General features: G+C 30.4%; 1 protein-coding gene across 5 annotated transcripts in view; it reads left to right on the forward strand.

Annotated features, from left to right (window-relative positions):
- The window catches only part of LOC106458900 (probable phosphorylase b kinase regulatory subunit beta), a 103843-nt gene that overhangs the window by 51195 nt on the left and 34014 nt on the right, over positions 1-18634 (forward strand). For 3 of the 5 annotated variants that reach the window (XM_022385255.1, XM_022385256.1, XM_022385257.1), the window contains 6 exons: positions 7520-7681; positions 8262-8345; positions 12972-13076; positions 14616-14698; positions 16553-16643; positions 16981-17154. In XM_022385255.1, coding sequence (XP_022240963.1) covers positions 7520-7681; positions 8262-8345; positions 12972-13076; positions 14616-14698; positions 16553-16643; positions 16981-17154 — 699 coding nt within the window. Of the gene's footprint in view, positions 1-510; positions 523-7519; positions 7682-8261; positions 8346-12971; positions 13077-14615; positions 14699-16552; positions 16644-16980; positions 17155-18634 lie in introns of all 5 variants that reach the window. The other 2 variants (XM_013918464.2, XM_022385258.1) reach the window with 2 other exon arrangements.

Genomic DNA, 18634 nt, shown 5'->3' on the forward strand with positions numbered 1-18634 from the left:
GTGTATATATATATATATATATATATATATATATATAGTAGAAATATATTTACCTTTTAATAATATAATCAACATTAAGGTCAGAATTTAATATAACTTACAAAACACCTAAAACTAGATGCTTCATGCACCATCACTGATCCTTTGTCCCTTGAAAAGCATAAGGATATTGGACATTACTATCTTAAGCAATAATAACTACCACTAACTTTATTTATATTCACACACACACGTGTGTGCATTGAATAATTTAAAGGTACAACTTTTACATTCAAATCCAAACAACATAAGGTGTAGAAAACTTGTTGATTGTTTTCCAGATACAATTTCAGTTCATTAAAAATACTAAACAAGTTTATTAATGGTAAATATATTGGACTACTTTTTTGTTTTTACTTATTGATGAGTTTTAAATTGGAGCTTTAATAATTAGTTGAAGAGAAATTAAAATGTTGGTAACTTATATAATTCTTTCTTCTTTTTTTTCCTGCTTCCTCTTTCAATTCCTAGGGCAAAGCTGCTGTAAGTATGATTTCCTGCTGGAGCATGTTGACAACATGTTAGCTTTAGACTGTTGCGTGCTTTTTCATACTAAAACTATTCTTGTAAGCCATTTTATGATGTAAAACCAAGTTTGCATGTGTTTTGTGATTTTTCATACAGGATTGAAATGCATGTATTACTATGTTGTTTTGTTAAGACAAAATAGTTTCATGTGTTAGTCATGCATAATATTTTCACCCAGTTTTTTTCAAGTTACTAAAACTTGTCATGACCTGATAAGTCTTTTTTTTTTGTTGATGTTGTTGTTCAAAGTAAATACATACAGCTTTGGGATGAAAGTAAGTACATACAGCTTTGGGATGATAAATTTATCTCCTCAGATTTAAATAAACTATAATAGGTAAATGGAGAGATAAAATAAAGTGTATTGAGTAGGAATAATTTATTTAATAGAAATAAACAAATGATATGAATTGTTTCTCTAAGGTTTTCCTGGAGAATGTTGTTTTCCATGTTAAAAATTGAGACAGATTTTATAAGAAGTATGAATGTTGGATATACAAGACTGTTTAGTGTAAACATTATTATTTATTTAGTGATTTAATATTTAAGGATTATTTATTTTTCAAAACAAGAGAGTTAAAAGTAATTATTTAAAAGGTGATAGTTATGACAAGTTTGGTTGAGTAACTTGATAAGAGTCGTACATTGTGTGTGTGGTTCAATTATTGTAGTATTGTTGATGGCAAGTTATTTGAATCTTTGCTATTTTTCTCATTACCTTGAATGAGTATTGTTATGTTATAACATAGTTCACATAACTTGTAGAAAATTTCAGGCCTCAGTGAACAACTTATAAATATAGGTGACCAAGCAAGTGCAAGTAGTAGAGAGAAAGTTCAATCAGAAAAAAATAATAAATTGCATAGTTGTTATTTAGTTATAACGGGTGATATTTTAAAATGAGTTTCACAGTTTAAAGATAAGGAGAATAATTTATCTTGTCAAAGGGTGTTTTAAAGTAATTGAACCCATCTGTGTAGACCTTGATGAAAAGGAGACAATTATTTAAAGTTCAGGATACAACTGTGGTAACCCACAGAGTAACATAAGTATGTTGTTCACTGAAAAGAGTAGAGAAAAATAAGTTGTCTTCTCAATTGGATTCTAAATTAATTGAATCAGCCAGAGTGGACTTTTGACAAGAAAAGAGAATTATTTAGATACAACTGTGATATCTTATAATGTAAAGAATTTTTACATTTGATTTGTTTTGAATATATTTTAAAACAAGTGGATTGTGTGCTGTCTGTTTCTTGTTTGAATGTATCACCAACAAGTCACAGACATCTGCTGTAGAAGACTCCCAGCCCTCATGTGCATAAAACCCTGACATTTGGCAAGCCAGCCAAGATTATACAGTGGTAAATGATGGTAGAAGAAGACATGAACAACAGCGGAAATAAGTAGGCCAATATACACACAACTGTAGTGGTGGCAAAAATGGTGTAGAGATTACAGTCATGCTATATAACCATGTCAACAGATTTTGATAAATGGATAGAAAGAAGTAAGCATCTTGGGTTAAAAGACAGTGAACTACAAGAATTTGTTAAACAACAAGAACTAGAGAGAGAAGAGTGTAAGCAGAGAAGAAAGGAAGAAAGACTAAAAGAAGAAAATGAGAGAAAGGAAAGGCTGGAAGTAGAGAAAGAAAGAAGAAAAGGAGAGAGAAGAGAATGAGAGAAAGGGGAGACTGGAAATAGAGAAAGAATAATAGCACAAATTGTAAAAGAAGAAAAGGAGAGAGGAAGAAGAGAGACTGGAAATAGAATAGGAGCACAAATTTAGATTCCCAAGCTCACCTAACAGAAAGATGAAGGACCCAAGAATGACAATAGGGTCGGGGCCAACCGACCCAGGCTGCTCAAATTTGATGAACAGAAAGATGACATGGATGCTTTCTTGGAGTGATATTAAAGATTTGCTTAAAGTCAAAACTAGGACAAGGGTGACTGGGCAGTCTGTCTCACCCCATTTCTCACAGGAAAAGGCCTATAAGTATATGCAGGCATGATGTCAGAAGATGCCATGGACTATGACAAATTAAAAGTGGATTTGCTGAAATGATAAGAACTTCCTAAAGAAGGTTTTCATCAGACTTGACACTGGAGAAACTGTATTTCAGTTTGTGGCATGTATACAGCAATACTTCCCCAGATGGACTAACATGGGCAAGTGTGAAAATAATTTTGAGAGACTGGTGGTCTTAGTAATATGTGAACAATTCATAATGACGTGTACAACTGACATGCCACTGTTTCTAAAGGAGAAAGCACCAAAAGACATGAACAAGATGATCAAGCTGGCAGAACAGTATATGGATGCCCATAGAGGTAGTACAACCCACTGATAAGAGTACAGAAAAATAATTCATCTTGTCAGTTGGATTCTAAAGTAATTGAATCAGCCGAGAAATATTTAAAGTTTTAGATAGAACTGTGATATTCTATAGAGTAAAGAATTTTTTTACATACATTTGACTTGTTTTGAATATATTATTTTAAAACAAATGGATTGTGTGCTGTCCATTTATTGTTCAATTTTATTGCCAGCAAGTCACAGACACCTACTGTAAAAGAATCCCAGCCCCCATATACATAAAACTCTGACTGTGACCATGTGGGAAGGTGAATTAGTCTATACTGACTTGCAACTTGACTTAGATCATTAAAGTTGAGTAATACAGTCTGCAGTTGACAATAGTTTAATTTTTTATGAATTACTTATAGTTTAAAATTATAAATATTTCAAACATAGGATACTTCTTGATAATTTCAAAAATTCTTGAAAAAGTAACTTTAGGCTTTTATTATTAAAGTGAAGGTGTAAGACTTCTTTTAGATTAGCTTTGAAAAAGTTTTCAATATACTTCATCGGATATCTTCAAATGGTTAAATTGTGATTATTGGCTTTTTATTCTTAAGTTGAATGCATAGTAATAATTCATAAACTGGTTTAAATGTGCATTTGTATTAATATTTTGCTTTCTGTTTTGGTTTTGTGCAACTTTTTGCTTGCATCTTTCTAAAACTAATATTGGAGCTACTAATCTCCATTGAACATATACTCGGGGTTTTCAAATATTCTTAAAACCAGGAAGTATTCACAGATTTCATTTATCAATTTCCTGGTTGAGAAATGTTCAGCAAACTTGGGAAATCTACATAGGATTTAGAACAATAAAATTTATTAAAAAATCTAATTGTCTGCAGTACTGTGTTCCTTTGCTTCCATAGGTCATTTCATCTACCTAGCCATCATTTAGCACAAGTTACAACATTGTGTACCATTGATATGTTACACTGTGTATGTCATCACTATGTATAGCTTGATACAATTATAAAACATCTTACAACAAGGACTCTGCCATAATTAGATGTTGGTAAATTTGTGCATGTATTGTGACTCGCTACCCAGTTTAATGTGTTGACTTTACACAAGTATTTCTAATGTAAGTCTCCAAACTGCTCGTATAATATAACACTTCGTGTTTGGGCACTGTGGTTCTAGCGTCAATTGTATTTACCAGTGAAATTTTGATAATTTGGACTCAGTGTTACGATAGGCATTTTGAAATAACTTCTATTGTAAAATTGTCTGGAGACTGGTTGTGAAATCTTAATTTTCATCTAATATAATGTTCATAGAAACAATTTTCTGCCATGATTCAAATAAATATACTATAAAACAAAGAAGCTTCCAGTGTTGTGGAGGTTATAAATAGAACATGCATAAGCATGTCAAAGTAAATAAATTGATACCATGGAAATGTAGTTGGAAGAAGACTTGTACTTGTCTTGGTGAAAATGTTAAATGTATATATATTTTTCCTCCTTTCCTTATTCAGATGTTAAATGTATATATATTTTTCCTCCTTTCCTTATTCAGATGTTGGAGGATGGGGGCTAGAAATACATTAATTGTTCATAAGCAATTAAAATCGGCACTATAAAACAATAATGAGCTTAACGTAAACCAGAAACTTCGTTTGCAGTGAGTCATACTCTTAACCTTATACAAATAACTCGTTTATGTTATAGACAGTGGGCATTGTTATTTGTGAAGAGATGAATCTAAATTCACGCACAGTGAATGTTGAAGGCCTATTGGTTTTAATGGGGGTAGGGGCTCACCTCGCCAAATTTACTAATGTCATAAACCGAAATACTGAAAAATATATTTTGAAATTTGCCAAATAATTCGCATAATGTCTCTTGTTTTAATTTGTATAAGTTTAATTACTGTTAACAGAGTGCTCAGACAAAAGTTTTACGTCCTAGAAACAAGGAAATAAATTGCTCATTGACATAAGAGGGAAACAAATCATAATTAATCCAGAAATTATATATTTCTCTGCAGAATTAGATGTAATAATTTGTAAGTGTATGAAAGTCTAACAGTGGATAAAGTTTGTAGTTTTAAATACAATGTTATAATTACTAATTGCTAACTTTACACTAGAAAATTATAAGAAAAACCATGAAATAATTCTTGAGTTTAATGAAAATATTTTGAAAACAATTTGCAAATTATTCAGGAGCTTTTTCTGCTGAGAGTGTATGAACCTTGTATACTTCAATAATGTAAGTTCATTTTATACATTACCCCTAGGACTTTTAGCTTTAGAAACTGGATTTCAATACCCATGGTGGTACAGCATAGAAAGACTATTGTGTAGCTTTAATACTTAATTATAAAACAAGGAAACATATTTTATGTATTTGTATTTATCCCAAAAACTCAGTTTTTATTCATTGTGTATGTTTCTCAAAACTGGGTTTGTGATATTTATTTTTTCTGCTCCTTCCCTAATCAAGTTTATTATTTCTGTTTTTGTTATGTGTGTCTTCTTAGAAATAAATTATCATTTTTGATATGTGCTTATGTACCTTTCTGAAAGAAACTGACTACAATATTTAGTTCTTTCAAATAGAGGGGGTGAAAGAAGGAAAAAGTGACTTTTTTCATTTATTTATAAAAAAAAAAAAAAATTATAGAAAGACTAAATGTATTCTATATTTGAATAAAGATAAATTAACGATTTATAGTATGAAATATCATATTTTTAGTACAAACTTGTTTTCAAATTATTTTGGAAACTAAGCTCTGAAAGTAGTAAATAGTTACTATTAGAAGTTCTGAGGACTATTGCAGTATTGTGGCTTAACTAAGTTAATTTATTCTAAGAGATATTACATTTAAAAATTGTTATTCAGTTTTATTATAAACTAGCGTATAGCCTATAAAAAAAAAAAATAGCAGGGCAAATACTATTACCTCCTTCCCTAAACTTACATTTCATAGCTAACTGAAATAAACAAATTTTGTGAAATAAAACTTGACCAACAAAGAGGCAGAAAAGTGCAGTCAAGGCAGTTAGCTATCAGTAAATTCCTATGTGAGCCAACCAAAATTAAGATAATTCAAGAAATGAATTTGTGGCATATTTATAGAATAATTATTATTAAAAATCAGTTTCACGGAGCCCTTGCACCCCTGTCACTAAAACTGTAATGAACAGACAGTAATCAAACTATTCTATCTGGATAAATGCATTTTGGCTTTTATAGTTTTTATGCCATGTCACTTAGCCACAAATGTATAACCTAATATAGTTGTTAGTCTATATACTGAAAGTATAAAATGAAATGTATAGACAACAATACTGGAAAAATATTTGTTAGTTTCTTAATTTAGAGTCTCCATTTGTTTTTTTATTAAAAAATGGTGACATAACATAAAATAGCTTAATTCAGAAATGATTTTACTTTAAAATTGAATCGATATTTTTACTTTCGTGATTAATTTTATGCACTTGTCTCTAGGCTAGGCGATCCGACTCTACATCTTTACTTTAGGCTTATTATACCAACACCACATTTATAATATTTCATGGTGCCCTTGCACCCCTGTCACTAAAACTGTAATGAACAGACAGTAATCAAACTATTCTATCTGGATAAATGCATTTTGGCTTTTATGACTCCTCCTATTTCAAGAAATCAAGCATCATTTGTTTTGTTCATGCAGTTGATTATCAGTTCTCTTTGCCGTGTCATTTAGTAGTTGTAATATTATTCATTATTTGTCATTTATTCCCTATTGGTACTTGGTACTGAATAACTTGCATATCACAGAGTAACTGAAAATAATTATAAGGTATGGCCTTTATTATCCCAATATTTGTATCCATTGATCTGATTTCTGGGTCCTGACCATTTTTTAGCAAGTGGCCTGTTTATGATTATCTTCAAGTTAAGCAGAGTAAAAGATTGATACATTCCATTCTGAGCATGTAGACTAAAACAACGAGTGGAACCCATTAGTTGACTAACTTTCTTGTAATGAAAATATTACCTACTGATCTAAATGAATAGCTAATAGATTGTTTTGTGTGTTCTAGATACTAAGTTTTTGCTTAATGCTTAGTATTAGAATTGGTTGATATTTAAATTAGTGTAATTAATTTCATCATAGATTTTAGTGGTGACTTAAATCTTTATGGGAGTTTCACAAAGTGCTGCACTGATTAGCACATACTTGCTTTTCAGTTTTTGTTGTAACTTAAAATTATGAAATGAATTTATTACTTATCAAGTTATTTCATTTTAGTTTTGTAATGTATAGAGGTTTCAGAAAATATAAAGAAAGGAGAAAAATAAAAAATGTATGTAACTTGCAAATGTATGTAACAGCAATAAACAAGAGTTCGAAAAATAAATGTTTAAATTAGAAGTAAGTACAACTGTATGTTGGTAGCTTTAAAATGTAATGGAATGGTAACTAGTTTGTAAATTTAAGCTATAAGGAGGTAGATGAAAATTTATATACAATAAAAAGGAAGAAAATAATTGAAAATCTCAGTTTTGATAACAGAAGTTGAAGTAATACTATGTGTTTAATTGGTGGAACAAGATGTAATTGCTGCATCAGTTTTTTGTTTTTCTCTATGTATACTTCCGAACAGGGGACAGCAAGTGACCTTGTTGTTCAAGTGGTCTTAATTGCTGAGAGTATGAGGCTGCAGGCAATGATGGCCACTTATGGAATCCATACCCAGACTCCTCATGAAGTAGAACCTGTCCAGATATGGCCTCCAGGACAGCTAGTTAAAGTAATTAGTTTTGTTTATATTATTAATATGATTAGTGTCCCTTATGGTTCAAAGTTGAGACTTTTCATTACCATTCTAAATAATACCACTGGATGAAAATTCATTACTCTATGTAAGCATTTATGTTTTTGTTATCTTGAAACGTTTTAATATCTGTTACTGCAGATGAAACTTTTAATTTTTATTCTCTCTGTGGTGTAGCTACTATGGTCTAAAGAAGATTATATTATACTACATGTATTAATGTGCTTGTTGTGTTGTTTATTAGAACAAGGCATTATGCTTTTTTACATTATCACTGAAAATTCTGATATTAGTAAAAATAAATTAAAGGATAAATTGACACAAACATTGTAGCCTGAGTATTAATATTGATTTAAAAAAAAGAGTAATCATTATATCTACTTTCCTGTTAAATACATTTATAAAAAAAAATCACACTTTAATCTCAAGCTCGTCTTTAAATGTTCTCAGAACAAAAGTATCGAGATATAAGTAGTCAATGATGTGTTGGGTACATAGTATGTGTATTTACTATGGTTCATAAATATTTGCTTTGTCACTAAATGTCTTGTTACAGATTTACGAGTTTCTAGGTGTGAATCAAAAGTTAGGATTAAAAGGACGACCACCACGACCTATCGGAGCTCTTGGCACTAGTAAAGTAAGTACTATTGAATACATTTTTATAAAAAAAATATTCATCAATACATAATTCTTGATTTAATTTTTTTAGCATTTTTACTATTTTACTGATTTTTGGAAGTAAACTTATCAACATTGCTCATATTTATGGTATCTTTCTCAAATTCTGCTGAAGTGTTGTGAGAACTGTCTAGATTGATTCTATACTGTTCCTTTATTGACCCTTTGTGTGTATCTTACCTTTTTACTGTACTTTTTACGTTCTCTGGGGTCCAAGCATCCACACATGTTTGCCATGTATTGGGACTTCTGATATGGAAGCCTGGATCACTGCAAACACACCACTTTGGCCTTACATTCCTATGGAGATGAAAGTCCTCCTCATGGTCAATCAAGTGCCAATATTTGACATTCTCAAGACATCTTTGAGTTGTAGATTCTTCAGTGAAGGAGTGTCAGCTGTTAGAATGGAATATCTGAACCAACTAGGGTGTTCATATTAACATTTGCATCAATACACTCAGCCAAATTTGTTGCACCAAATTTTTCTAATGTTTTTTAGTAACTAAAACATCAAACAGACAGACACACAGTAAGTTTTTTATGGGTGATTTAGGGTGAAATATATATGAACAAGCTTTCCTACATTAAACCTAGAGTGGCTGATTGACTATCTATCTTGCACAGGAATTAGAAGAAAAAAGCTGTCCTTGCAAGGCTCTGCATTGTCCTTAGTCTTGTTACATACAGTTTTCTTTTGCAAGGAATAATCCACCAATATGTGAGCATTGTGACATTCAGGTAATAACTGCCCATATATATATAATTCTCACTATCCTTTAGACTGTTAATGTCTGTCTTCTGTTTTATATGTTTTTAGTACTGTTGCTGACATTTGCTTGTCAGTCATATATCTCTATCTAGTTCTTTGGATTCCTGGCCATCTTTGGATTTGTGGGAATGAGCTCATTGACACCATAGCCAAATCTGCCTCCACTAACAATATTAATGCTTTGCCTATTCCTCATATGGATTTATCAACCTATTCTCAAGGCAAAGTTTATGCCAGTTAATTTGCCATTTGGAGTGAACAATGTATGAACAAGCTTTTCTATATTAAACTTTCAGTTGCTGATTGGCTATCTGGTTTGAACAGGAATCAGAGGTAGAAAGTTCTCCTTGCAAGGCTCTGCATTAACTCTTTTAATGATACTTTTAAAATGAAAGTATTTTAAGAAGGAAACATATACCGATCTTTACTTGAATTGGTCATCAGCTCATCACAAGACTTAAAAATAGGGCTTATAAAAACTATTGGCTATAGCAAAAATGAATTACAGCTCAAAAGAGCTGGATGAGGAAGTACATTATCTGGAAAATTTATTGGTGAAAAGGGATGATTATCCTATCAGTGTGGTTAAAATATACTTAAGAACTGATAGGTTGACAGAAAAAGAAAAAACATTTATTCAGGTGATTTGATTGATTGCATAATTTTGTATATACCTGGCTTATCAAATATGATAAAAGAAACTGGAAAAATGTATAAACTTCCAATTATAGGCAAATTTATTTTTTAACCAGGAAAAAATGTTCAATGCTATCTTAAAAAAAAATAGAATTGAACCAATTACAGATGAGAAAGAAGTAGTTTACAGTGTAGAGTATATGGATTATAATAATCTATGTAGCTGAGACTGGTAGAAATTGTAAGTACTACAACAGCAGAACAAGTACATGTTCCAACACATGTCTACCAACATTTTAATGATACACAACATTATAGGGAAAATATAATTCTTAAAAATCATTTGTCAAGAACCTAATGTTAATAAACATAAATTAAAGGAAGATGTTTTAGTAAAATAACATAAACCTATAATAAAATCCAAGGTGTAGGTTTATACTTATGCTAAGGTCAACATTCTGTTCATGGCTTCACTAGTGGGTGTATTTAATTGTAGTTTTTAGTTATTGGTACATTCGGTGGAAAACGAAGTCTGATAATGAATAGTAGATAAGACAACAACTGTAAACATCTTTAATTCCAAAACAGTCATTAAAGATGTTTACAGTTGTTGCTGTTGCTCTACTATTATTATTAGACTTCATTTTTAGTTGTGCTAAGTACTTGATGATGTCATGTTAACAGTGGTAAAATGTTGTTTTATTGAATATTTTTATCTGTCCCATTTGAGCTGTTATGTGGATTTTTAAAACACTTAATAAAGTTGCCAGAACTACACAAAGCTTATTAATTGATTAATATATCTAACATGCTTGACACCACAGAAATAACATTCTGTGTAAGAGAGAATGCTAAAATTGGGGGTGAGTAAAAATTCATATAACTGTAGCTAAGTGCTTCAATATCATGAGAAAAAAAGAACATATTTTAATGACAGGAAAATATCGTGCAGTGAATACTAGGTATTTCAAAAAGTTGAATATATACAAATTGCTTGTGACTTGTAGACTTCAAAACATCTTTACTGAAAGGCTGAAGCATACTCACAGAAAAATGAAGATGGAAGTACTTTTTTCATTGATAATTTCTCTCATCAAATATGTACATGATACTTTGGCAATGAAAGTGGAATATTTAAAACCATTTAATTTGATTTATTTTTCTTACCAGATCTCAGTTGTTTAGTAAAAGCATCATACAAGCAAAGAAATTAAAATATTATAAACATAAGCTCATTTATGCAGTGGTTCAGATGAAAAAAAAAACCTCTGATGGTCCCTCCTATTTTGTTGAACACAAGTTTACTAAATGCTGTCCATTGGGTATAATATTCTTGAATGGAAGTTGATGAATCTACAGAAAACTGGTAATTTTTTAAGATAATGTTTCTTTGTCTGAGTTAAAACTCAGTTGAAATATTTGGCTATGGGTTCCTTGAACTTGATGAACTAAGAATTTACCTGTAGGCAGTTACATTTGAATTAACTTAAGTGCTCCTGCTTTCAAACTAACTTAATTCAACCAGCAATGAAAGTGACTTGCACTGACTTGATAAGTATATTATCAAAGAGATTCAAGATCTATACTATGAGCCATTTCCTTTTGTTAGTGAAGCTTGTTTCAGTTTAGCTCATAATGATGATGACAGGTGCAACATGCTGGAGAAGTATCATTGCTGCAGATTAGAAAAGCATCCAAGCAGTTAGATATCAAAGTTATTCCACTGGTCATGAAAGTATAAAACATTGATTCACTTAATATATTTGTATTGAGGCCACCTGTGTATGAAGACTAACTTTTCTTTATCCTGAAAGTGTCTTTTTACACAGACTTGACTGTGTGGTACTTCCACATAAGTTCTTGTACTTACCAAATTTGGTAGAATCTGCTAAAAAATAAGCACTTGTAGAAGAAAATGTAATATAGAGTTAATCTGAATTCTATAACTTTGAGTTTGCAGAAAACTACCAAACACATTCTGAACAAATTGAAAAAGTAATAATTATTCAAACCTATAAACGAAATAACCAACAGTGACACGAGCAGTGCATACATCTCAAGAAGAATAGCACTGTAGAACTTTGTTATAATGTTATGTTTTCTCAGTCTGGAACAGGTTCAAGTTTTTCATAGAGAAAGAACTCTGAAACAGATATATCCAGTAAAGTCACCATTTTAACAGAAAAATAAGGGAGGATCTATTCTCATAGTATTATCTTTCCTGCCAGTGGAAAGACCACTGCCTTTCTTAACATAGTTTTATCTACTTAACAGAAATCTTTTTCACAAAAAAGTTCATATGATTCCATAGGGAAATGACCCAGAACAAGAGGTAACTAGAGTGAAAGGAACATAGCCACATTCTTTGACCTGTGTTCTACTTTTAAACCTACACACACGTATGCATGAAAATTTATTAAAATGTTTTGGTGAACTTTACTGAATAAAGGAAATAAAAACACCTAGTTTGTCTACATACTACATCTGTACTATGTTTAACATTAACATTTTGAAATTAAAATAAAATTCAAATAGATTTACTGTTCTATGCTCATTGTAAAATAAAATGTGACCATGTAGTTAATTACAATGTGGATATCAAGTAAGAATGGTGAAACATAACAAGATTCTAATAATAAAGTGTTCAGAAACTAGCAGAAGTAGATAAAGGAGTAAAAGGCCTAATTATTAAAAAAATCAAGAGCTACGACTAAGAGTTATAGTAAAGATATCTCATCTTGAAGATATGAGAAACTGGTTTTTTAAGAACTGTCTTTCTATATAAATTAAAAATGTATGCATTAAATGTAGTTGTGACACCTTAAAATTGTAAGAATGGAAACAAATTATGCCACAGATCTGTACTTATCTGTACTTTACAGATTAAAAGGTTTAGGTTATACATATATGTGTTTGTGTGTGTGTGTGTGTATGTGTGTGCGCGCATGTGTGAAAATCAATATTATTTAATTCTGAGTTTCACCTTTCAGTTGGAGAAAAATTTGACATCAAAGTTTAATATAAGATTGTAATTTTTTTTCATGAAGAAACCAAAATAATGAAATGCAGAAATAAGTCTGTTTTTTTTTCCTGTAGAAAGGTTGTGAAAATTTTTTCTATGTAGCACTTTTTTGTCTTATAAGGGAGCTTAAAACATGTTTTTTATTTCTCCAACAGCTGTATCGTATTTTAGGACAGACAATACTCTGTTATCCTTTGATCCTAGAAGTAAACGATTTTTATCTCTCCCATGACATGGCTCTGTTGATTGATGATATCAAAGTAAGTGGAATGGCAACATAAACACTGAAATTGTACCTTAATTTTCTGAATATAATACACACACTAATCTTCACAAACAAACAGTCAAATTTGCCTCATCACCATAAATAGTATGCACCTACTACCATCTCATAGTCACTGTAAATGGCATTACAAGGGACATCTTCATCATCAACTGAAGCAGCATTATCATCCCAGAGGATGTAGTCTTCTAAACTATCCATGGCATTTGTGAGGCAACTCTTCTAAAACCCACTGTCTTCTTTAAGCACTGAAAAAGTGTCGGTATTTGACCGTAAACAGCCAATTATGGTTTTGTTGTGATATGCTTTGATTTCATTGTGTATTTTTAAATCAGTCCTATAAAATCAAAACCAGCATCTTTATGTCGGGACAGGAAGGAAATATTTCAGAACAAACTACACTTGTAGCAAAACTGTTGCAGAGGGCCACGACTAATGAATCACCAGATGCAAATGAGGTTTTGAGAAGTTTATTGACAAACATAGCAAGCGTTAAGGCTTTTAGCAATTTTACGGATACTCTAACATTTTGATAATGTTTATTTGCCAGTCTCAATTGCAAAGATAGGAAGCACTACAGCAAATGTGCTATTACAGATTATACAACACTAATATTTTTGTCATCAAAAGGTTACTTTGACCACAGTACTGCAGGTGCAGTCAGAAGTTGTGCCAAATATCTGAGGACAGTGATTCAGACTCAGAATTTAAAGGTTTCACCAAAATGATTTGTAGTTTTGAATATCAAACATAAGATAGCAATAACTAGTTTTGTATTTCCAAACATTCTTAAATGTGCATGTAAATAAATCATAAAAATTGCACGACTTAGTTTCTTGATAATTTTATTTCAAAAATCATATTTAAAGATACTGAAAATGAATGAAAACTGGAAAGAATTCTCATTTATGTCCTAGAAACAGAGAGAGAATTGTACATGCCATCAAAACACAGCATTTCTAGTAAGTTTGTATGAGCATTCACAATGTGTGGTGGAAAAGATGGTCTGGACTGGCCATAAAGAAATCATTTAGATTTGAAGAATATATTAAATATAGTGAAAAAAAATGCATATTAGATTCGGAAAAGTATGGTAGCTTTTTTGTTGTGTTTTAAGTTATATTTGAAAACAAAAGTTAGAGAACATTTGGTATTATTTATATGATAATGTCAAACTTGCTTTAAAATTAATGTAAACAAAAGGGGGTAATCTACACTTGGTGTTTGTATCATTACCTTTGTCATCATTTAATTTAAAATATTTTTAATTCTTTTGGATGTTATGAGTTAGTGCTGTTGCCACTAGTAGTTTATTGCCCTATTGATTTGATATTTGTCTTTTAAGTTTTTAAAATTTCATTTTATCAACTTTACTTTTGATGATTTAGAAGATAATCATGCTAAAAATCTTTGTGTATTTTTAAATACAACTTTCAAATATAGCCACTGTATTTATGTTTTACTTCAGTTAATCAGTATTCTTTTTTCTTTTCTGTAACTCTGGTTTCTATTCCAGAATGAACTCCATTTTGTAGGCAAGTACTGGAGGATGTCAGGAAGACCTACAGTTTGTATTCTAATCAGAGAAGAACACATGAGGTTGGTTAACTTCTCAGGTAGTTACACCCATTGTGTAGCTACATAATATTTAAACAGTAAAATATTTTGAAATATATCTTTTTATCTTTCATAACTGAAATAGTTACTGTATAGAATTGCAACCTCTTATTAATTAAAGTATTTTTGTAACTAAACTGATTGAGTATTATATCCTTTTTTTTTTTAGTTTAGAAATTAGGGTATTTTTAATTCTGGGTATTCAAAAATATGAATATTTTATATAGCAGTAACATTAGTAGAATATTACACATAAAATATAAATGAATAATGAATTTTATTAAAGTTACTCATGTTCCCAACAAAGTTCTTGCCATGTACCAACACTTGAAAGATAGACTTTGGATAAGCACATAATAATCAGATATTTTAAACCTATAATAACAATACAAAATAATTTATCTTATAATCCTGGTAAAGAGTTTAAAGAATGTAATGACAAATTATCACTAACTCAGATGGTCCTTTGTGATACTGATTTGTGGACAGGTCTATTTTTTTTCTTGAAAATTCCCAGTGTTAAAAGCAGTTTTGTTTTTTGTCTGTACGTTATGTTGACTTACCTTTCTGATATTTAAAGTTTCTACACAAAGAATTTAAGTAGTTTACCGTATGTTAAATGAACCTTTTGAAACAAAAGTATTCAAACTTAAGAAAGAAAAAACAGAGGAGTTTAGCTTACCTCACAGTGATAAGCTACTGAGTTGTAAACAACTTTTTAGTACATTGAACCCTCAGATATGACCCTGGAGAGTACTAAGATTTGAAGAAAAATCATAAGTGAAACATATCTAGTCTTGTAAATTTTTATATAAATCGTTATCAGAATAGATAGCAATGATTGTTAGGAAAAACATTTTTATAATTTCAAAGTTGTATTGATTATCTATCAAAGTTTTTGCAACAGTTTTGTGTTTGTGTGTATAACTTTGTGAGACTAAAACCTATATTAATTCAAATACTTGTATTTTGGAAAACACTTTAAATCAAAACTTGTGCTGTTTAACCATCCATACAAGTCTAATTCTATAAGTAACAATTTTTTAGCAATCACATTTGTTTAATACTTTTAGTTGTATAATATCTGGTGTTTTGTGGGGAGGGGAGTACCAACTTTTAAACTTTTTTACAGGTATAAATGTTTACAGTTATTCTTAAATTACTTCCTTATTAGTAAAATATTTATACTAATTTATTACAAGTTTATTTTCTGCTTTGAATTCAGAAATTAAATGATACATTGTGACAAAAGCCAACCATCCTCTTTAGAAATTTTGTTTTGATTGTGTTTCATATAGGCCAATGCAAAAATATTGTGCCATCATGATTTATCTAAGTCTTGCCCTTACAGCTATTCAAAATATGCATTGTTAATATAATACCACAGTGTCACAACAGAATCAATTCCACACATTTTTGCAAGGGTAATGACATCCAAACCAATTCTTGTAACAAAAGAAAGACAATAAAACACTTAGAAATGTCATAGAGGTTTGAAAATTTTATATCACCCTGTATTGATACTTGAAGTGTTTTACATTATGTAACAGTATATTATTGTCATTTCAGGTCTTGCTAAATGAAAGACTTGTTGAATGTTTTGTACTACTTGTTAGTATTTGCAATAGGCGATATTTATTTTACTTAAAAGATTTTTCTTAGACCTTGTATTTTATTAAAACATTCTATAAATGTTTGTTTTCTTTAATTAGTTTACCAAATGTGTATCATATTAGAATGATTAAAAAATATCACCAAATTTTAATGTGAATAATGACATATATAAAATTTTTATCTAATCTCACACTAAAAGAATTGGAATGTGGTTTGTTACAGAGACATTCACTTCAAAGAAATGTTGGATATGTTTGCAATGCTAAAAAAAGGTCACTGTGATGGAGTTAAAATCCGCACAGGAAGACTACAGGTATTTAATATATATGATTGATATTTTTTCTTTATTTTAATCATTATCTTATTTTTAAGATATTTTAGTTTGTTGATTTTTTTTTTTTTGTGGTAAATGTTTGTAACATAACATTGACTGATGGAAATAATGAAGTAATGGAATCATAATGCTTTTAAGCATTAAGATAAAAGTTGACAACTGTTGTTTACCATTGACTTGTTCCTCCTAAGAATTGTTACATGTTAAGAATCTATATTTGGTAAATATACTTGTAGTTCTATGATTATATAACTGTCACATTTGGGCATGGCTTATCAAGGTTGTTATCACAGTTATTTCTTTGTTTTCTAAACAGAATCTCATTTCATCATCATGTATAGAACATTTGGATTTCTTGCATTTACTTCCATCAGACCTCCTTCCAAAATTTGAAGCTTTTCAACAACTTGAACATGCATCTATTGGATATCAGAGTCTGACAGATATACCCAAAGCGATTGTATACAGTGAACCAACATACAATTTTGATGTAAGTGTATTTTGGTCTTTTTTTTCCTGTAAGTTTCTTAAAAGCCATTGGACTTTAAAAAATCTAGGATCTTTTAAAAATGAAATATTTTTATCACTCAAAATTTTTTGGTTTGCATTTGTTGAGGAAATCTATATAAATATAATAGTACTGTCTTTTGTATGTCCATGTAACTACTTCACAGAGTCTGGATGGATCTTCACCAAAATTGGTATGGAGGTTCATTAGGTCCATGCAGGTGTACATGCAAATTTTTAATTTTGCCATTTTTATACTACTACATCTGCTGTTGATGGATCTTCACATGTGGCATGAAGGTTTGTTGAGTCCATGCAGAGATACATGCAAATATGCGATTTCACATTTTGTGTTTTGCAGTTTTTATGGGCTTTTTTTTACAATTACATGTAAGGGAAACAACTTTTCATGTCCTAAGATAACCTTTCATTAATCATAAACTTACGTAACGTCCGTCCATGGGACGGGTACTCCAGCCAGTGTAATAATAAAGTATTAGGCCTAAAATTTATGGTTAAAATTGAATAATCTGCAAAAGCTATCCAGAAGTGAAATGTTATAAATTATATATGACAGTAGTATACTAAAGTACACTGTAAATGGAATATTTTAGTATCTTGCCCTTTTGATTTTTAGTAAGATTTACTCACTGGCATGGGACTGATGCTTGAAATGTGAGAGAAATATCTGATCATTAGGTTTCTTAATAAAATTTATTGCCAATTTAAATTCGTATATCTGTGACTTTACTTAACTATTGGTAAATTATTTTACTTGGGCTTGAAAATTTCCATATATGAATTTATTGTAATGAAATATTGCAATATTTGTGATATCTGCACATAACTGTCCCTAATTCTGAAGGAGCTAGTCCACTGATTCTAAACCATCAGCCAATAGACCAGTGCTGGTCTGCAAGGAGGTTGAAAAGAAATGTGTTTTAAAATATAGCTACTAAAGTATTGTTGTACAATGTAATTTCAAATTACTTTAAAAAGTTAATATTGTATATCAAGAGACCCATGAAATTTAGGATTGAAACTAGCTGGTCCTCAGTTTGAAAAAAAGGTTGAGAACCACTGGGTTAGTCAACATCACCAACAGCCAACTCTTGGGCTACACTTGCGTGACTGAATATTATAAAGCATGTTTTTGTAGCAATAAGATATGAACCCTCAGATACAATATCATAGCTGCCTAATTACTAGGTCATGTCAAGTCATTATTGGAGTAAACACATCAGTGAGAAAAGGAAACAAATTTAATCTTCATACTATGGAATACTTAATACTGAGCAATAACGATTTTATAGAGAGTAATTTACATACATTTTAGAGGGGTGATGGATAAAATATGGATGATGACATGCTAAGACAAAATGTCTTATGTGGGTCACATTAGTGGAAATTCATGACTTTTTTAAAATATTCCCTTGTTGAATTAAGAACTTAAACTTGTATAC

This window comes from Limulus polyphemus, unplaced genomic scaffold (assembly GCF_000517525.1).
Source record: "Limulus polyphemus unplaced genomic scaffold, Limulus_polyphemus-2.1.2 Scaffold530, whole genome shotgun sequence".
NCBI classification, from domain to species: Eukaryota; Metazoa; Arthropoda; class Merostomata; order Xiphosura; family Limulidae; genus Limulus; species Limulus polyphemus.